At 41.7% G+C, this 22,366-nt stretch overlaps 1 protein-coding gene across 3 annotated transcripts in view; it reads right to left on the bottom strand.

The window, feature by feature from the left end:
• Positions 1–3,060: 3,060 nt before the first annotated feature.
• Positions 3,061–22,366, bottom strand: part of LOC119948955 (death associated protein) — a 55,956-nt gene continuing 36,650 nt past the window's right edge. For all 3 annotated transcript variants that reach the window (XM_038770521.1, XM_038770522.1, XM_038770524.1), the window contains 2 exons: positions 5,503–5,545; positions 3,061–3,936 (listed from right to left, as the gene is read on the bottom strand). In XM_038770521.1, the coding sequence (XP_038626449.1) occupies positions 3,823–3,936; positions 5,503–5,545 (157 nt within the window). In that variant the 3' untranslated portion in view covers positions 3,061–3,822. The remainder of the gene's footprint in view (positions 3,937–5,502; positions 5,546–22,366) is intronic.

Raw genomic sequence — 22,366 nt, 5'->3', positions numbered from 1 at the left:
GAAAAGGGCAGACTTGGAATTCCTTGTCCCTTCTTTCTGCTTTTATCTGGCTAAGAAAATTTTCCAAAGAAGGACAATACGTAGTGAGGAGCAGAACCCCAAGTTCAAGTTGTGCCTGAATAGCAGAGCTTGGATCTGCACCAGAAGAAGTCAATTTTCAGCAGGTACCACATTTCCATGAGCAGTGTCTCTGGTTGAGGAACTTTTGCTCCTTTACCTGGAAAAAGCAGTTTAGGAAACCATTATGTACAGGGTGGTCACCGGGCAAGCACTGTCCTTAGGTGAGGGAGGGAGGCAACCTCTTTACATCTTCCTTCTGAATGAATGTGGAGATGGAGATTGAAAAAGAGGAAGCAGGGGCTAGTGGAGAAAGGGCCTGGAACTCAGGATTTCCAGGATCCAGTCCCAATTCAAATAATAATTATGGGATTTGGTATTATTGACACTTACTACTGCAGAGCACTGTACTAAGTGCTTAAATGCTACGTGCCAAATTTTGTACTAAGCACTGGGATGAATACAATATAATCAGGCAGGACAGAGGCCCTGTCCCACCTGGGGCTCACGGTCTAAGGGGGATGGAGCATGCCCAAAGTCACTCAGTGGGCAAGTGATGGAGTCAGGATTAGAACCCAGATGGTGATGATGATGAGGCTTGCTATGTGCCAAGCACTGTTCTTAATGCTGGGGTAGATACAAGGTAACCAAGTTGTCCCATGTGGCACTCACAATCTTAAAACCCATTTTACAGCTGAGGTAACTGAGGCACCGAGAAGTTAAGTGACTTGTCCAGTCACACAGCTAATAAGTGGCAGAGCTGGGATTCATTCATTCATTCAATTGTTTTTATTGAGCACTTACTGTGCGCAGAGCACTGTACTAAGCGCTTGGGAAGTACAAGTTGGCTACATATAGAGATGGTCCCTACTCAACAACGGGCTCACAGTCTAGAAGTGGGAGACAGAAAACAAAACAAAACATGTAGACAGGTGTCCCTTGACCTCTCACTCCCAAGCCCGGGCTCTTTCCACTAAGCACACTTAGGATATGCAAAGATTTTGCAGTGAAATCTAAATCAATCGGGCATATTTACTGAGCACTTACTGTGTGCAGAGCATTGTACTAAGTGCTTGGGAGATTACAGTCTAAAAGAGTTGGTAGACATGTTCCCTGCCCACAAGGAGTTTGGAGTCTAGCGGGGGAGACAATCTAAATATCTAGTTGTTTGATTGTTGGATATTTATCAACCTGCGTTCAGTATTGTACTCTCCTAAGTGTTTAGTGGTGCTCTGCCCACAGTAAACAGTAAATACCGTTTTAAAAATATACATTAGGTCTCATTTGTTAAGTGATAACTGCTTCTGACAAAAAACAGCTAGGGAGAGTACTTTTTTCTTTCGAAAATCCCGTTGTTAGTCATAAGTTACCGCTTGTAGCCAACTGTAATATGCTTCTTCTCTCTTTGACGCCCCACGTTAATATAGCACAAGCAATATCTGAAATAACGAATACACACTATTACGGGAGAAATTTTTATTACCGAGTAACAAACCAAGGAAGGAAATACTATGGATAAATTTCATAACTGCATTTTGGAAGAGTTGGATGTATTTTGAAGGCTATTAAAAATACACATAAAAATTAGCATCGAGAAGTGCACATTCAGTTTTCTCTGGCCATGAAACTATGAGACTTTCCTAACTAACCAGACAGGGTATTGCACTAGGGCTACTCTTGCACTGATTATTTTCTGATCACACCACGGTGGCAGAGACTTTCTCTAGCCATGTGAAATGCTGGTTATACAATGACCACCTTCAAGACCCTTCTGTGTGTGTGTGTGTGTGTGTGTGTGTGTGTGTGTGTGTGAGAGAGAGAGAGAGAGATTGACAAATTGCTATGCCATTTATCAAGAAAATATCTCTTTTAATGCTTCTGTCACTGGATGTGAACTGAGAATCCTGTCACTTGAGAGAAGGTCATTGTTTTAGGAAAAGTGTTTTCAGCCATTTAGGTGCTAAGAAAACCAGAAATGTCTTTTTGGTTTTTTGTTTTTTTTTTTAATAAAGTAATGCAAAGCAGAGTCCTGGGTATTGCCTATCAAGAAAAGCAAAATTACCAGTGAGGTGAATCTTTGGAGTTCACCACTGGCTGGCTGTGGATTTAATCAGTTTATTGTTGTAACAGCCATCTTCTCACTGCTGACCTGCAGCAGCAAGTGGCTAAAGAAAAACTTTGTATTCCTGACAAACATCCCTTGATGTATGAAAAGGGTTTTTTTGTGGGGTTTTTTTTGGGTGGTTGTCAGTAATTAGGTTGAGGGATTATTTTGTCCATTATGGTACTGTATAGCTATTATCCAGGCAGCCAACTTACAAATACCTGCTAGGAAGCACTTCCTAGGTCACTGGACTTACTGTGGCAACTAGATACAGGAAGTGTACAATAAGGTAGTGTCTCCAAATGCAGAGACAGAAATGGGATTGACCAAGCAGACTTTCTCGAGCTAAAATGGAATGTTGATCTCTTTTCAAAGGCTTTAAATTCCCTCTGTCATAACAAATTGATCTCTTTCTACAATTAACCGCTATTTCTGTTGGTTTTATCATTATATGAACCCAGTCCCAAGTCTAGCCCCTCATCTCTCCACATTTCAAAAAGGAAGCGATAAACAAGACTTAGTTATCTCTCTTTGCCCAAGGATAATTCTCAATTCCTCATCCGCCGATGCCTCATCAGCCCACAAGCAGGGAGTAAGGCTAGGATGCCTTGCTTTGGCAGGATTCATACTGACAGCCTGCCTGAATTTCTTACGCTGGCGATGATAATAACTAATAATAATTGTGGTTTTTGTTAAGAACTTACTACGTGGAAGGCAATGTACTAAGCACTGGGGTAGATGCAAGATAATCAGATCACACACAGTCCCTGTCCCCCGTGGGACTCTCAGTCTAAGTAGGAGAGAGAACAGGTATTGAATCACTATTTTACAAATGAGGAAAGCGAGGGACAGAAAAACTAAGTGACTTGCCTAAGGTCATACAGCAGGGAAGTCGTGAAGCTGGAATTAGAACCCAGATCCTCCGACACCCAGCGCACGCTCTTTCCACTAGGCCATACTGCTTCTCAAGGTGGATGCCGCCTCATGGGAAACAGGTTTCTCTGCCTTTTGCAAAGGCAGGCAATATTGCCCTCTGTACCCTTTCTTTGGCATGGTTAAAACTATTTGGTAATTGTGACTTGAAGGAAGAGAACAGAGAGCACTTTGTTTTGAAAGACACTTTTGCCAGAAAATGTAAATTTAAATAGGCTTTTGCACTTTGCTCTGGACTCAACCCTCTAGTGTTCCGTAAAAATGGGAGTGCAATATGACCTCTTTTTTAACCTTAACCATCTTCCTAAAGATTAGTGCACTACTATTTTAAACATTAAAACTACTTCATGATTGTTTATGGTCTGCACCAGAGGGTTTCTAGCACTAAAATGATACTTGTTTTATTTAGATTTGGTCTTGGGCAAATAAAGATCAGCTATATTTCTGTGTTAAACTGGAGGTAAGGATACATTTGGGTAATGATTCTTGGTAAGCAAATAATTTGGAGCAGAAGCATAATTTCCATTTGGATTAATGGGGTGTTATACTTGAGGCCTTTTCAGAAATTTAAGGGAAAGTAAGAATTGCTTCCCCCCTCCACCCAAGCCACTTTGTCTTAAATCTCTCTGATCTGTAAATGTCAAACTTTAGAGAAACTACGAATCCTCCTCCTCCTCCTAAAAACATATTCAGTGAGTTTGAGGCTTGCTGACTTCCTGGCAGGCTGTTCACTTGCGAGGCTGTTGGATGTGCTGCTGTTTGTGTGAAGGATGCTTTTCCATGGAGGCGTGAGGTTTCTGGTGAGCCACCTGTGCTGCTGCCGGAGGGAAGTCTTTGTCACCCTGTTAATTAGGAGAGAATCAAAATAGGCATCGGGCGGGAATGAGTATTCTATCTGGATTGAAGTGTTTTGAGATAATCAGATTTCAAAGACTTTGGCTCCCTTTACTTCACCTCCTGATGATTTTACAAACTAAACAGATGACTTTCTAAAGCTAAGAAGCGAAGACACAGACAGAGGAGCCCATGGTGGCCAAAGATATGCAGGTTCAGGGCACGAGTTAGGAGTAGAATGAACTCTTCCGTGCTCTACCGAAGGACCAGAAGTTAGTTCTGGCCAAGTTCCCAAACTGGGTAGGAGTTTGAGTGTTGGCAATGCCAGGGTCATCCAGGTGATCACTAAAACCCCCTTATTTCCTGGAGATGTGCATGGCCTCAATGGTCTAGAGATAGAGATGGTACTGGCTAAAAAATTCTCACAGTCTGGATTGGGGCTTAAACCTATTTAGCCCCTTCAGTAAATACTGGTTCATTATTATTGTGATGATGATTATTTTGCACTAACACAAGACTACTACTATTAAACAAGCCTTTAACCAGGAGTGTGTATATGGAGCTCTTCAGAGTGGCATAGTGGAAAGAGCACAGGCTTGGGAGTCAGAGGTCATGGGTTCTAATCCCGGCTCTGCCACTGATCAGCTGTGTGACTTTGGGCACCTCACTTAACTTCTCTGTGCCTCAGTTACCTCATCTGTAAAATGGTGATTAAGTGATTAAGACTGGTGATTACCTTGTATCTACCCCATCGCTTAGAACAGCGCTTGGCACATAGTAAGTGCTAAACGAATGTCACTATTATTATTATTATTATTGTTCTGGACAGCCATCACGCTTGAATGCATTTCTAGTTGTCCACTCTTCAGAAAGCCATAGCTGCACCAACTTTTGCATCTAAATCTCTAAGATGGCACCCGATACAGGTCTCTTAGTCTCTTAGAGCCTGGATCAAAGGTCTGGGTTTGGGATGGGGTACACCACTGCTATCTTCAAGCTGCCACCATCAGTTTTCAAAGCCAGGGTAGCAGCTTGGAAAAGAAGGCCTAAGATGTGATGAGAGGGCGAGAAACCACTCAAGTACAACAATGAATGGGAAATCCAGTGCGCAGCACAGTGCATTGCACACAGGGAGTGCATAAGTGCTATTTCTCCTACTACTAGGAACCATTAGACTGTGAGCCCACTATTGGGTAGGGACTGTCTCTATATGTTGCCAAATTGTACTTCCCAAGCGCTTAGTACAGTGCTCTGCACACAGTAAGTGCTCAATAAATACAATTGATGATGATGATTAAATTGAAGACAGCCTACGTATACCACGACCCATAGGCTATCCTATGAATTACAGAATTCAGGCTTTATCATTTCTCATGAACTCCCAGCTTTCCAAAAATACTCTTACGGGAAGCCTTAAAAACCCACTAGGCCAGGAATTACATGACTTCTTGGACAGTGTTAAAAATAGACAGAATTCAGCAATCATATGATAGCTACTGATTGAATGAGAGCCACGGTAAAGACAGTTAAACTCCTCTAAATTGTCTCAAAGAGATTAAAAAACGAGCTCTTACCCTTGCAAGTACACCAGAGATGAACACAGTTGGTTTAGGTGGACTGGAGGGAGAGAGAAGAAAAAGTTATTTGGCTGAAGAGTTCAGCTTACCAAGTACAAAAATAAATCCACAGGCAATACCAACACCCCAGGGGTTGGTCTTGAATGACTATGAGGAAGGGTGGCCACTTAGACCACTGATTATTGCTTGTGGGCAGGGGAAGAGAATGAATGCTACACTTGGAATTTCTTAGCCATAATAACACATCTATTAAATTCAGAATTTTTATGGCATTTCTTTTCACCTGAAGGATAGCTACTTTAGGCCAAGAATTAAAGAAAGAAAAATAGCAAACAGCAGGTATCTTGACTAAAAGCACTTTCCTCCATTTTGCTGGAGGGCGGGCGGGCGGGGTGGTGATTGTTGCTAATCTTCAAATTGTATCTAAATGCTAGAACACGATTTTTAGCTCTTTTTAGCTCTTATTACTTGTGTGCTGCATGAGATTAAAAAAAAGTGTTCAACTGGAAGCACACTGTGACCTGTATCTATACTTTAGCAGAGATGACCAACACAAAGAGCGCAACTACTTATTTTACTTAACTGGTTTCAGTCCTGCCAAATGTCAAGGATGTGTGTTTTGAGAAACCACAAACTCAATAAGAATGGCATCAATTTCAAGTCCTAGTGTGTCACTGGTGGGGATTGTGGCACTGTGAATAGAGCAGAGGCCCGGGAGCCAGAAGGACATGGGTTCTAATCCTGGCTCCGCCACTTGTCTGCTGTGTGACCTTGGGCAAGTCACTTCATCATCATCATCATCAATCGTATTTATTGAGCGCTTACTGTGTGCAGAGCACTGTACTAAGCGCTTGGGAAGTACAAATTGGCAACATACAGAGACAGTCCCTACCCAACAGTGGGCTCACAGTCTAAAAGGGGGGGGGGGTGGGGGACTTCTCTGAGTCTGTTACCTCATCTGTAAAATGGGGATTAATACTGTGAGCCCCATATGGGACAGGGACTGTGTCCAACCTGATAACCTTGTATCTACCCCAGCATTTAGAACAGGGCTTAGGACATTGTAAGCACTTAACAAATACCATCATTAATTAATTTAGTCTGCCTGAATGATGGGATTTTCGGTACCCTTCATCCCCTTAAAGATCCCATATCCCCTTCTTTCTCATGCTTGCTGATTGGGTTACAACTTTTTTTAATGGTATTTGTTAAGCGCTTAGTATGTCCCAGGCACTGTTCTAAGTGCTGAGGTAGATACAAGATAATCATGTTGGACTCAGTCCCTGTCCCACATGGGGTTCACAATCTTAATTCCCATTTTACAGATGACGTAACTGAGGCACATGCTTTTTAGGAGGTGAGGAGAGAAGGTTATGGTTCAGTTTTGTTATTAGCATTCACTTCCTTGGGTTCAGTCAGCACATTCATCTTCCGGAAAGGAAGACCCAATTTGAAAGTTATTTCTTAGCAAACAGAAAGTTTTCTGAAGTCATCACTGTTAAATAATGAGGCACGAAGCTTCCACTCTTGCTCACTGACCTGCAACAACCTTCCATAATCATCTAGTTTGAGTTTCATCTGTTAGGTGCTTGTATGCTTTCTTTATCCTTTATTTGTGTTAACTACCCTTTGTTATAAAAACAATTTTCTAGGTAGATTAGAATGAGCGAATTTATACTCTTTCCATAATGCACGGGAATTCTATGAGACATCTCTTCACATAAACTGTTAACTAGTTAACTTGACATTGAATAATTGTGATATTTAAGTATCCATTAAGCACTGTACTAAATTCTGGGGTAGATAACAGGGGGTTGGGGGGTGTTTTTTCTGATGAAGGGGATTTTAATGGAAGGGAGAAGGAAGGGACCCGGCTGCTGTATTCTGAGAAGGTTCCCTGGGGTAGGGGAAGTGGGGAGGGAGTTTCCTGCCTTTTGCAATGAGGCAAGAGTGGGGTTTTAGGTCTTCCACTCTCAATGCAGATTTGTCAGCAACCAAGTGAGTCAACTGTTGACTCAAATACATCAGTTGGATTTCTGTTGATGACTTGTCTTGGGGGGCTTAGTTTTAGGGGATTTTTATGTTGGACTTCTTTCAATGAGGCATAATTTTATTGTCTTGTGTTAAATGGCTTTTTTTTTTTCTTGAGCCCTCCAACTTTCTACTTTGTTTTTAATCCAAGCCATGGAAATAACCCTATAAACTGCAGTTAGGCATCAAAAACAGCAGAATTAGAACATTTTGAAAGCCTAATGAGGAGAATAATTACTTATCTCTGGATTCAAAAGGATTTGTTACATTTTGTTTAGGAAACATGATTATCCATGTATGAAGCCCACATCAGGCTAGAAATGGTGACACCAACAACACTATGGAGGTCACAGTTGGGCAAAGTGTGTGCTGATGGAGAACAAAAAGACACTGATTGCCACTGACTGCATTGTGAGCTTGGCTGTCAGTCACCTGTCTCCTTTCAGCCTTGGTAAAATGGGATTGTGTGTATGTGTCTGTGTGTAATAGCCACTTGTACTCTTCCAAGCACTTAGTACAGTGCTCTGCACATAAGAACTTCATAAATGCAATTGATATACATATAAAATTAACTTCTTGGGCAAGGATGTTACATACATTCAAGGTTTGGCATGATTCAAAGAAATACCATTGCATTCTACAAGGAGTATTGTCTTTTTTTTTTTTAATACCCAAGAGTTTACAAAAGGAAACTATTCTTTCTGAAGAGCTAGCAGCTAAATCTTCCAGGAATTCCCAAACTTTAATTCTACACTTCTAAATAGGGTGTTTCTGAGCTTTAGTAGTGGTAGTGTGTTTAAAAAAAAAAAAAAAAGGTAACTCCGGGCTATGAATTCTAACCAAGGCAGAAAATGATTTGACAAAACCAAACTACAGAGCAAGGCAATTAGCTATTTCAGCAATAAGATGCAAGAGATTGCCTATAAGGCCTCATTGTATAATTTTTCTTCAATTTTCTCATACTATCTTGCCCACAACTATATGACAGTTATTAGAATATACTATATACCAACTTTACTAAATGAAAGCTGTGAGAAGCAGCATGGCTTAGTGGAAAGAGCACGGGCTTGGGAGTCAGCGGTCGTGGGTTTGAATTCCTGCTCCATCACTTAGCTGTGTGACTTTGGACAAGTCACTTAATTTTTCTGTACCTCAGTTACCTCATCTGTAAAATGGGGATTAATAATAATAATAATAATAATGACATTTATTAAGCGCTCACTATGTTCTAAGCACTGGGGAGGTTACAAGGTTGTCCCACGGGGGGATCACAGTCTTAATCCCCATTTTACAGATGAGATAACTGAGGCTCAGAGAAGTGAAGTCACTTGCCCAAAGTCACACAGCTGACAAATGGCGGAACCGGGATTTGAACCCATGACTTCTGACTCCAAAGCCCAGGCTCTTTCCACTGAGACACCCCACATGGGACAACCTGATTTTGTATATACTCCAGAGCTTAGAACAGTGCTTGGCACATAAGTGCTTAACAAGTACCATTATTATTATTATTACATGCTAAAAGTTGCAGAGCACATTTTGATTGTGAATTTGGGGTTTTAAGATAAAGGCCTGGCTAGATGGCCACAAAGAAATCAAAACTTTGAGAGCTCAAAACTTCTCAGGACTTTCTCAATTGAGAAGGAAGGAGGGTAAAAGTATGAGGATTTCCCCATCAAGGTCCCAATTCATCTCTAGAAAGACTTCTCTTTAATGGTTTTCACACAAAGAAATGTCACGAACGAAGTTGAGGGCTGGTTCTCCAAAACGCTTTATCTCCTACTGTTGATTTCAAATTGGCTTCTCACTTGAAAAAGCTCCATAAAACACTGTCATCTGAATAAAAGAATCTACCTCTTTTACCACCCCGGATCGAAGGATATCAAGTAGCTTTGATAATTACTCAAGGCTAGTTTTGATGGCGGCCCATAGGAAAGTTTCCATCAATTCATCTTTGATTTCATCTGTTTGAAAGACATCTGCTATTTGATTAGATGTCCGCCCTAGATTGGGAGACTGTTTCCTAGAATCACATGAAAATAATCATCAAGAAGCTGAATTCACTGCCCTGATTATGCAGTCATAAAGAGGACAAATGGTGACGTCGCAATGTCATAATATCCAATGTACCTATCTATCTCCCTCCATTATCGAGCTGACAATTTGAGTGATTTGTACCTTACCCCTGGGTCTGGGATATGAAATCTATGGAATACATGCTTGTATGCTCAGAATCATGCCTGGCTCTGACAGCATGTCTGAGTAAATGAGTGTTCTTTACAACTCCCCAGATCTCACCTCCAACTTTCTGAATCATTTTGATCCCTGTCTCACATTCCCTCTCTCTTTCTCCATCCCTACAGTGAGGTATAAATGTCTCAGGCCCATACTAAAACATCCTTCTCTACCACTTCATATCTGACACACCACATGAGGCTCACAGTCCAAGCAGAAACAGAAGCCTGAATTTCTGAGCCTGGGTGAATGCTACCCTACGATTAACTAATTATTGCTATTCATTATGCTACAACCTTTTGACAAAGTCCATATGATTTTTTTCCTCAGGTTTTGGCACGGTGATTGAACACAGATTACTGCTAATTTAAAACTTGCAGATTATTGGACTGTTTTATAAATGTTCACTGCACTGTGTCAATATTATTGTGCAGGACCTAGTGGCTAAAAATAAAACATGAGAACATTTTCTACGTGAACAGCCCCCGTTGAAGAGGCAGCTTCCAAGGCTACGCTTGTAATGTACAACTATTTTAAATTCTGTTGGTGATTTATGCAAAGTATAACCTACATTTCTCCAATTCTGTAAACTGTGATGCTTGCTTTGAGGCTGTATTTAATCTGATGAAAATCAGCCTGACAGATGTTGTTTTGAAGATGCAACATTCCTCTCTTTGGCCCTAGTACAGAGAGACTGAAAAATAATGCTCTTGTTGCCCTAGCCCATCATTTCCTTTTCCCCCTTCCCGATCCGTATCTATTTCCAAATTTTAAAACACACCCTCATTCAAGCATGAGGAAAAGGCCAATGAGGCTGGACTGGCTAGGATTCAACACCCAAAGTATCTCCCTGTTGCATTAGAAAGTGCGGGTTTAAAAAATAAAGGAAAACCTGCAGCTTCTTGCTAAACTGAAAATGTCTGGAGTGCTTACCATTTTATATGTGCACCATTAAGGCTCATGTCTGTTAAACATCAAAATCTCACTATGATCACTTTGTCCTACTTAAAAACCTGTTATGAGTGAGCTAGGATGGCTTGTCTTTCTGAGTAAAGCACAAGCATGGCATTTTATTGGCATTTCGAGGAAGCGCCAGACAGTTAAGATAAACAGTGGAAAAGATTACTTGTTGAGTGGAGTGACAGTAGTCGAATGTTGAGGAAATAAATACTAAAAAGTCACCCACTCTTCTGTTTGACTATCTCTATACGACACACTTGCAAATTAGAAAATAATCCTGAAATGCCAAAGGAGTGAGGCTTCCCTAGAATATTTATTGTTAAAGAACTTAGCGCGGGTTTCACATTATATGCTGTAGTAATGATTGTTCTTGCTCCTCAATGCCACTTCTATACCATCTCACCTCCCCCAGCCCTCTCCTTCCCCTCCTTGGAAGCACGTATCATCTGCCTCTGCCACCCACTCCATTTATTAGGCACAGTCAGCTATCACCTCCCTAGATCTCACCTCCAACTTTCTGAATCAATTTGCTCCCTTTCTCACATTCCTTCTCTCTTTTTCCATTCCTACAGTGAGGTGTATAAAGATCTCAGGCCCATCCTAAGACATCCTTCTCTTCCCCTTCATATCCGACAGACCATCCTCCTCCCTACCTTCAAAGTTTTGTTAAGATCACTTCTCCTCCAAGAGGCTTTCCCTGATGAAACCTTCATTTCTCCTACTCCCTCCCCTTCTGCGTTGCCCTTGCACTTGAATCTGTACTCTTTAAGCACTTGCTTTCCCTTCCACCTTCGGCCCCAAAGCACTTATGTACATATCCTGAACATGTACAGAAACAGCAGCATGGCATACTGGAAAAAGCACGTGCCTGGGAATCAGAGGATGTGGATTCTAATCCCGGCTCTGACAATCGCTTGATGAGTGATCAGGGGCAAATCGCTTAACTTCTCTGTGCTTCAGTATCCTCAACTGGGGATTAAATCCTACTCTGTTTCTACTTGGACTGTGAACCCCATGTGTGACGGGGCCTGCGTCCAACCTGATTAATTTTATCTACCCCAACAATTAACACTAGAACACAGTAAATACTTAAGTACTGTTGTTGTTGTGGTTGTTGTTATTCCCACCTCCCTAAACTGAGGTATGACTGAGGACATGACCTGGACTGTGTGACAACAAATAATGTGAATGGGCTGGGAGCCTGGCAGACCAAGACTGCTGTTGAAAGGAAAGTCCCTGTATGGGGGGGGGGCAGAGAAGGGGTTTGTGGACATTTTTTGTCTCTGTATTCAATCAACAGTATTTATTGAGCACCTCCTCAGAGCACCATATTAAGTACTGGGGAGAGCATAACAGAGTTACTAGAGAAACACCATGTCCTAGTGGATACAGCACAGGCCTAGTCAGAGGGTCCTGGGTTCTAATCCTGACTCTGCCATACATCTGCTATGTGACCTTGGGCAAGTCACTTAACTTCTCTGTGCCTGTTACCTCATCTGTAAAATGGGGATTAAGACTGTGAGTCCCATGTGGGACAGGGACTGTGTCCAAAATAATTAGCTTCTATCTACCCCAGCACTTACAACAGGCCTGGCTTAACAATAAGCGCTTAACGAATACTGTAAAAAATATAAATGTGATCCCATAGCCCAAAGTGTACAAACTAGAAGGGAAAACAGGCTGAAATAGTTACAGATGGGAAGAAACAGTGGATACTCAGCAGGAGCTTAAATAATAAACTATGCAAATTGATGTGTACAGAAGTGCTGGCTTGGTTGTAATTTCACAAGTTGGTTGGGAGTATAAGTAGGGGAAGAGAAGTTAATTGGGGAAGGGTTCCTGAAGGAGTTGTGATTTCAGGAAAGCTGTGAAGGAGAGAGCTGGGGCTTGTTAGATGTCAAGGGAGAGAGTTCCAGGCCACTTATTAGGAATCAATCATATTTATTGAGCGCTTACTATGTGCAGGGCACTGCTACATGAGCAGTAGGTTAGAGGGGGGAGAAACAAGAACAAGATACAGTGCACAGGTTAGCTGGAGGGGTGTAGTATGCAACCTGGGTGTAGTAGGTGAAGAGAATGAATATATTATGGTATTTGTAAAGCACTTACTCTGTGTCAAGCACTGTTCTAAGCACTGGGGTAGATACAAGTTAATCATGTTGGACACAGTCCCTGTCCCACATAGGGCTCACAATCTAAGTAGGAGAGAGAGAACTGATAGAATATCTTAAAGTCAAAGTAAAATATGGGTTGGAGAGGGCTGGAAGGAGGGGGAAAAGTGAGGAAACTAGTCAAGTCAGGATATGACAAGTGTCAATTGCATGGTGACCATTTGAATTGGGAGTAAGGGGTGGACCTTCGTAACATTATGGAAGAGAAACCAACAGGATTTAGTGATTAGACAGGATGTTGGGGTTGAAAGACCCCATTAAGTGCTCGATAAATACGATTGAAATTTTCTGTAAAGCTTTGATGCCATGAAAATCCACATGCCTTTGATCCTTTGAGTAGGAAGTAATCATTTTCAGCCCATGGAAAAAGGGCACTGAGAGACAAAAAACAAAAAAATAAGAAACAATTTTAAAGTTATGTGACAGAGAACTCAAGACAGGGACTTAGAAGCTCTGTACAGACTGAAAATTTCTATCCAAGACAGGCAGCTGCCCTGTGCAAGCTGCATTCTACAATCACCTCATCCAGGTTTGAGAGGGATACGAAATGGATCTGAACTTTACTTCAGGGGAGAAGTAGTGAGGATGCAGGGGGGCTGCTGTATTTGTATGCTGTCTTCACATATAGGAACTGTCGCAGTGGACAACTGGACATGTTATCCAGGCAATGCGGTGGTTCAATGCGACTTGATATTCTTGCATCTACTCCAGTGCCTAGTAGACTGCTTGGCGTAGGGTGAGCAGTTTAGCAAATACCACCATTATTAAGCAAGATAGGACCCAGCAGTAGCAGGGCTGCTTCCTCCTCACTGCATCCAGGCGGATATTACCATAAAGAGACGGGGAAAGTGGTAACTGAACTGGGGACTGTGTTTGGCTATGCCCTGCCCGGTAGGCTGAGTAGTGTCCTTACAAAACACCAGTGGGACTTTTTCTGCTGGGCTTCGGTCTACTTTCCTAAGTCAAATGGAGCTGTTTAGTTAAGTCCTGATTTGGCTCCCTACTACGTTGGGGAGAGCGATCAAGTCAGTCTTTGGATGTGGAAAGAGCGAGTCCCCATTAGCCCGTATCACTGCTGGCAGCCTGGAGTGAAACCAGAGAACACAACTTCATTTTCTTTTCTTTATGCCTGTAAGTGGTGAATGCTTAAAGATAAAGTCAGGTCCAGCAGAGAAAGCCATTTCATCTACTGAACATTCCGCAAGGACCACCCAGCCTGCACCTTCTGGAATTAGGGAAGGCATTTCATTTTGGGTGTTGTAACCCGGTAAGCATCACTTTCAAAGTGACCTGACACTTCAATCTGGCAAACCATCATGATAATCATGACTGACTTTTTTTCCTCCTTTTCCTTTTTCTTAAGCATCCTACAAGATTAACCAATTCAAATTTCACCACTGCCTCTTCGCTTATTAGTGGTTTTAGCTATGGAGTAGCATAGGGATGTCTATATTTCATAGCGGGATGATTTTAAAAAAAACATGTTTTTCGGCTGTGAGACTAAAAACAAGATCATCACTCATGACCGTAGCATTCTAAATGATTTTCTGACTTAGTCTTATTTGGCTTACTACTTTTCTGGGCACCAGAATAATAATTTGCTTGACAGGTTACCACAGAGAAAGAATTTACCTGGCTGAACGCAGATGCCCCTTATAAGGTTTTAGTCAGTCAAGGTTGTTTGTCTCATCTTTAAAATCCGTTTTAAAACCTGAGTATTTCCACACAGTGGCACTGTTGAGCCTAAAACCCTGATTGCCACAAGAAAACTGCAGGCAAATTCACCAGCTTCAAGCAAGGATTAATTACATGTAATAATTATTTGGCAAGGACTATTTTCAACTAAGCCTGTCTATCAAATGCAAAACTCTCAGGGAAGCTGATTTTTTCAAGTGCATCTTCTTGGCACTGTCCAAAATTCAAGACTCATATGAAATACCAAACCCTATTGGTGATGACGGATATGGTTCTTAAATCTTCCGAGGATTAAAAAAGAAGACTCCTGAAGATTGTCTCTTGGGTGGGTGTGGGGTGGGAAGTATGAGCTCATCAACATCCTGGGAAATATACTACCCCTTCTCTGGTTTTCCTGAATCATTAGAGCTTTCTAATAAGGTGGCAATGTTCATTTCAGCAATCAGCTGACACTCATCTAACTTTGTTTTTTAACGGATTTTAAGAAGCTACTCCCTACTTCTTAAGAGAATACCTTCCAATCTTTCTGTAATCTGGGTGTTGGGTACAATGACTGGGCATAAAGATGGAAAAATCTACAGGTTCTGAATATAAAGCACTGTGTTTTTCTCTGACAATGAGGTAGTTGCATTCCTGCAAATCCACTGTGTTGTCAACAATTGTTTTAATGGGAAATAAGGTGCCAGTGGGACGATGGTTCAAAAATACTTGAAATAGTCCCTGGCTTCTATGACACTGGCTCAATCAATCACACTTATTGGGCACTTACTGTGCCCAGAACATGAAATTCAAGAAATGCAGAAAATGAAGGCTAAAAATGAAGTAGACTATTGTACGCCACATGTTTCTTTGATCCGTAAGCTTGTTGTGGGCCGGTAACAGGTCTGTCAACTCTGTTATATTGCACTCTCCCAAGTGGCTCAGTGGAAAGAGCACGGGCTTTGGAGTCAGAGGTCATGGGCTCAAATTCTGGCTCTGCCAATTGTCAGCTGTGTGACTTTGGGTAAGTCACTTCACTTCTCTGTGCCTCAGTGACCTCACCTGTAAAATGGGGATTAAGACTGTAAATCCTCCGTGGGATAACCTGATCACCTTGTAACTTCCTCAGTGCTTAGAACAGTGCTTTGCCCATAGTAAACACTTAATAAATGTCATTATTATGGAGAAGCAGCATGGCTCAGTGGAAAGAGCACAGGCTTTGGAGTCAGAGGTCATGCGTTCAAATTCTGGCTCTGCCAATTGTCAGCTGTGTGTCTTTGGGCAAGTCACTTCACTTCTCTGTGCCTCAGTGACCTCATCTGTAAAATGGGGATTAAGACTGTGAGTACCCTGTGGGACAACCTGATCACCTTGTAACCTCCCCAGAGCTTAGAACAGTGCTTTGCACATAGTAAGAGCTTAATAAATGCCATCATTATTATTACTCTGTACAGAGTGAGCACTCAATAAATACCATTGATTTTTCTGTCATGTCGGTGGCATCTACCATGAATTTTTGTGCATAAAACAATGAACTGTGAATAATTGTCACTGTTCTCACCTCTAATGATGGTTGCCCTCCCAGGTTACTCTAAACTGAAAATGGAATCATGGCTGCTTCTGCTGCTGCTTGCAAGTTCCCACTTACACTCGGGAGCAGGACTGTTGGATCTGGGATAGTGGTGTATATTCCTGGAGTTGTGGCACCATAAATCCAGAGTAGCAGCAGTGCAGCATGGCACTACAACTTCCAGGGAGATTCTTTATCACAAGCAGTGCAACAGATAGATTTCCAGTGACTGTACTGCTGTCTTAAGTTTTATTTATCAAACTAATAAAACTGACCAATCAGTTGTATTAAGAGTCTGCATGTGGAGCAATGTACTAAACCCTAGGGAGAGTGTGATAGAGTTAAAAGACATGATTCCTACCCTGAGGGTGTTTACAACTGAGTGGGGAGACAAGTTGTGACAATTTTCTGATAGAAGAGAAAATCTTTTGGAACTGAAAATACTAGCCATGCAAATTTCACCTCAAATTAGGTTGGACTCTGATCATCTTTCAGAGAAGTCTCATTTTAAGAGTTATGCCTCCAACAGGAGAGCTGAGTTTCGGCATTACCTAATCATATAAAGTTAGGTGCAGAAATCCAGAACTCTGCACCTGATCTGGGTTTCCTTTTACTGCCCAAGGAAGTGATGGATACAGAAAATGGATTGATGTCAATTTTTCAAATGGCAAAAACACAGACTGACGGAATGGACCATTTTATTTCTCTCCTGTTGGATTGGCCAGTAAGTAGATTCTTAGTCCTTCTGCCACTACAGTCATTCTGAGAACGGGATTTCATGATCTGATAGTCACAAATCATCCCACTGCTAGACAAGTTGACAGAACAAGCTAAGTCTCCAGTGAGTCTCTGCATTTTGTAAATTCAGGTCGAAGTCTGGCTCAGCCCCTGGCACCATATCTTCCTTAAATCACCTGCCATCTCTCCCTGAGTGCAGAAAGGAAGAGGAAACCTAACTAAGAATTATAGGTTTCATAATTTCCTCAGAACACCCTTTACTCTGCCAGCCTAATTCTGTTTTGACATGATATATTTTGGTCACCTATTTATTGGTTAACAAGTGAAAGTCACTAAGTCCCCTCTCGCTTTCTGTCTCCAGATATAACTCGATATCTCTAGCTCCATCCTTGCCCCCCCCCGCCACCACCCCATGTTCTCTACGACCGCTAATTTTTAACCCAGCAGCAAAGCTGACCTCCCCATCTCTATTATCAACTCTGTGGTCACCCAACCTCCCATGATGACCTGTGGCTTTCAATTCTTAAAGGGCAGCAATATCACCATCCTTATCATACCACCTTCCTGAACTAAACGCAACCTCAATTTCACTCCAGTTCCTAGAAGGACAGAAAGGGAGGGAAAAAAAGATTTAAACCAGAGAACAATATAAATCCCATTAAAAACAAAGATCCACCTTTATGTGCAGTATACTGTCAGTTTAGGGCAAGTCCTGTTTGAAATTATTTTTGTTCACTGCCCAGATTACCCACCCAGCTAGCTTCTTAAATAGCTGCTTTTTGGAAGGTGACCATCTTCTGAGAACCCACCCTCTTGTTGAAATTACAGTCTCTCTTCTGGGTGTTCTTCCTGGCACTTATTAAACCCATTAATGATCACCTTAATGATAGTAGTGCTGCTCTCTGTAACCCAGACAATAAATGTTAGTATATGAATTTGGGAGCTTGCTAGGCTAAAAGTTTGGGAAAATATACCAAAAGCATGAGACCTGTTCTCTGGGCACTAGGAGCTTACACAGACTGACAACAGGAAGGAAATTGGGTTTGGCATAAAAATTACTCGGGGTGGGGGGGGGTGAAAGGCCCCACACACATCAGGAAAGGGCCGCAGACCTTGCCTTATGGGGTCTAGGAGGTAATTTTTGAAAAATCTGCCCAGGCTTTTCAAGGATGGGTTTCTAAGACCAGGATGCCCTAGGCTGGAGGGAGTGAAATTGTCCCACAACTGACAGCCCTCTTGAGAAAAGTTCATTGGGGAACTGCATCAGAGTTAACCCACTGGTAAAAGCCTATGTGAATGCAGCAAAGGCAAGCTGCCTCATATTTACTCAATCAGAAGTCAAGAGGGCTGTGGACTAAAACAAATATCAAAATACCCTCAATTCATTTTTCTCACCAGCTCGCTTTTGTAGCAGCCAATATATTCAAAGAAAAATACCCTTTCCACTATTTATGGGTTGATTTATTTACTGCTGAACCCTAGAACTCTAATGGTGAATCTCTAGGCTGTGGTTGCTGATCAGTGATTTCACTGAACACTGTTTTACTTAATATGAAACTCCTTTAATGCAAGCATGAAAGTAAAGGACAACCCATAATGCTAAGGGCTTTTCTTGATGTACGAAAACATGGTATAAATCCAAAATATCACTTTGTCCTATAAACTGGGTACAAATACAGGATACTCCAGCTGCCCACATGTTGTTTTTATGCTATTTAAATTGCTAACATTTTGTTTCTATAATGAAAATTTTCGACAAAATACTATGCCATTATAAATCACTGTCATAAGTTTCTAAGTCCCTTTAGATGTTATGACGCTTTCATTTATTGAGAATATTCCAGATGGATACATTCACCTGGAATTTAATATACAGCTTAGGGAAGCAGCGTGGCTCAGCGGAAAGAGCACGGGCTTGGGAATCAGAGGTCATGGGTTCTAATCTCAGCTCTACCACTTGTCAGCTGTGTGACATTGGTCTAGTCACTTAACTTCTCTGAGCCTCAGTTACCTCATCTGTAAAATGGGGATTAAGACTGTGAGCCCTACGTGAGACAACCTGATCACCCTGTATACCCCCCCCCCCCCCAGCGCTTAGAACGGTGTTTTATTCTGTCAGTATAGAGGTTGTATGGGATACTTCGTGAAGGTGAATAATGGATTTGAAATTTTCTCCAAAGTGAATCCATTTAAGTCAATTTCTAATTTCTTTATTCTGCTGAATATCTAATCATTTGGATATTCCAGTCAGACCTCTAAACAGATTCACATTATCATGCAGCTATCCAGCCAAATTGCTTGGCAGTGATCTCATAAATGAATCCTCTTGGCTCAAAAAGGGGCTCATCTGACCATCCTAAATGCATCCAGACCTCCCAAGGAAGTCAAGGACAATCAGATCAGCCCTCAAGAACTAGGAAAGTCACTCTGAATTTTTTTTTTTTTTGGTCTCCCCAGCCAATCTGCTTTCTCGCTGCAAAACTGTTATTAAGTCTTCTCTTGCTTGGGGGAAGGGAAATGTTGGGATGTCTTGCTTCTAAGGAGAGGATTTTAACTGAAATCTCAACTTGGCTTCTCAAAGAGGACCTCTGTTCCACATTCCCAAAACTGATACTAAATGTCACAGGGCAAAGGGTTCAACCTCTTTTCTTTTAACCTGAAAACAAGTGATCCTCAGAAACCACATGTTCTTTAGTTCTTGCAGTGAGAGATGACCTCAGGGAACCAACACTGAGGTATCCACAGTTACTCTCAAGAATTAGGTGATGGATTCTGGCTCTGCTGCTTGTCAGCTGTGTGACTTTGGGCAAGTTACTTTACTTCTCTGTGCCTTAGTTACCTCATCTGTAAAATGGGGATTAAGATTGTGAGCTCCAGGTGAGACAACCTGATCACGCTGTATCCTCCCCAGAGCTTACAGTGCATTACACATAGTGAGTGCTTATCAAATGCCATCATCATCATTATTATTATTATTCTCCCATTGCAAAGAGTTAAGCTTTCATGGGGAAGTCAGGAACCAAGAATCTGCATGAGGAATCAATTGTAGTGATGGTGTTTTGTATGGCAGGCACCACCTGCCCTATCTCCTCCCTGTAAGGCATTGCAATTCCCCCACCAGATCGCAAATCAATCAGTGGTATTTACTGAGTGCTTACTGGATGCAGAACACCTATAACACCAGAGTTGGTAGATCCCATAAGGAGCTTACTGTCTGTGATGGGGAACAGATATTAAAGGAGATTAGGGATAGGGGAATAGTACAGCATAAGTATTGTGGGGCTGGGGTGAGTATCAAGGAGTTTAGGGGATCAAGTTCATAGTCGATGAGGAGGGGAGGGAGGAAAGGAGAAATGAAGGGCTTAGTCTGAGAGGACCTCCTGGAAGAGATGTGATTTGAGGAGGGTTTTTGAAGGTGGGAAGAGTGGTGGACTGTCACGTGTTTCCTAGGAGAACAGTTGAGACCTATATGAATAATCTAGTGTAATGGATCTAGATGGAAAGGTAGATGGAGAATGTTACTGTGGGAGGGAGGGAGCTGGAGAAAAATTGCAGAAGAACATTGTGATTCAGCAAGCATAGCTTCCAACTGTTACAAAGAATAGAAGGTCCTGCCATTCCGATTCCTCTACTTACCCAGCTGTCAAAGTTTTTCATTTTGAGAGGAGTATCATGTGAGCAGTAGTGCCTTAATTTGCTTACTCAAAACCTAATGTTCACATTACACACGATAAACTATAATGTATTTTTGGTCAACATACTCTGTGTGTGTGTGTGTGTGTGTGTGTGTGTGTGTGTGTGTGTGTGTGTTAAATGGTATCCGTGACAGGCACTATACCAAGTACTGGGGTAGATACAAGTTAAACAGATTGGACACAGTCTTAATTCCCACTTTACAGATGAGGTAACTAACGAACGGAGAAATTAAGTGACTTGCCCAAGATCACACAGCAGGTGTTACAGAACTGCTACACAACTGCCAGACACTAAGACAGTCTTGTATGGCACAGGGACTGTGTCCAATGTTATCTTTTACCAACCCAGGCACTTAGCAGAGTTTACCAGCATAGCAAGCGTTTAACAAATACCATAATGTCCACGTATGCTCACGCACACAGTGCCACACATGTATTTAAAAAGAACCTTGCCTGAAGTTCCATAATGGGGTCGAGGGGTAGAGGGAAGGATTATGAATTGTGGGACTCTGTCTCCAGGCCATTTTGAAATTCCATAGTCTATTTTATTCCTAGCATCACTGTGAGATCCTCTTTCCCTTTGAAAACTACCATAGTTAGCCTTAAATGAGACTGCAAACCAAAAAACAACGCACAAAAAACTGCTCTGATAATATAGTTTAGTTCACATCAACATGTGGCAGCAATGAGTTTAGAGAGCTATCTCTAAACTCTGATAGAGATATTGGCATATTAAATAACTCCAGTTAATGCAAGGTATTCTCAGGTTTAAAATGATTGGCTTGCATTTTTTTAGCATTTCATGATTTGCATTATTACGATTCTGCAATTACATAATTCAGTTGCCAAAATACAGAACTTTAAAAGGTGACACATTACTGCACTGTAGATTGCCATATAGCAAAATCAATTTATATTCCTTTGCCTTCAGGGACCCTTTAGATGATCAAACTTATAGAGCAGTGCTTTGCACATAGTAAGCGCTTAACAAATTCCATCATTATTATTATTATAGGTAGAGTGTCCGCTAATTTTGCTATATTGTACACTCCCAATCACTCAGTAGAGTGCTCTTGAGAAACAACATGGCTTAGTGGATACAGCATGGGCCTGGGATTCAGAAGACCTGGGTTCTGATCCTGGCTCCGCCCCTTTTCTGCTGTGTTACCTTGGGCAAGTCACTTAACTTCTCTGGGCCTCAGTTACCTCACCTGTAAAATGGGGCTTAAGACTGACAGCCCCATGAGGAGCATGAACTTTGCCCAATCTGATTACCTTGTATCTACTTCAGAGCTTAGTACAGTGCCTGGCACATAGTACGTACTTAGTAAGTACCATAAAGAGAGAGAATAAAAAATAATGAAATTGACAGAATAATTCTTGGTAATATGAGAAATGGTATTTGAGCACTGACTGGGGACAATTCACTGTGCTAAGCATTAGGGAAAGTAAAGCAGGAGCACGACACACATTCCTAACCCACAAGGAGCTTCTGTGGAAACAGAAGTAAATATGCTTATAAATAAGGTAATCCAAAAAAACTGACTTAACAATTAATAATAATGATGATGATGGTATTTAAGCACTTATTTTGTGCCAAGCACTGTTCTAAGCACTGGGGTAGATACAAGGTGATCAGATTGTCCCACGTGGGGCTCACAGTCTTAATCCCCATTTTACAGATGAGGTAACTGAGGCACAGAGAATAACTTGCCCCAAGTCACACAGCTGATAAGCCGTGGAGCCTGGATTTGAACCCATGACCTCTGATTCCCAAGCCTGTGCTC

Source organism: Tachyglossus aculeatus, chromosome X3 (assembly GCF_015852505.1).
Source record: "Tachyglossus aculeatus isolate mTacAcu1 chromosome X3, mTacAcu1.pri, whole genome shotgun sequence".
Lineage (NCBI taxonomy): Eukaryota > Metazoa > Chordata > Mammalia > Monotremata > Tachyglossidae > Tachyglossus > Tachyglossus aculeatus.
The sequence above is the reverse complement of the archived record's forward strand: the minus strand, read 5'-3'. Positions and strand labels throughout refer to the sequence as shown.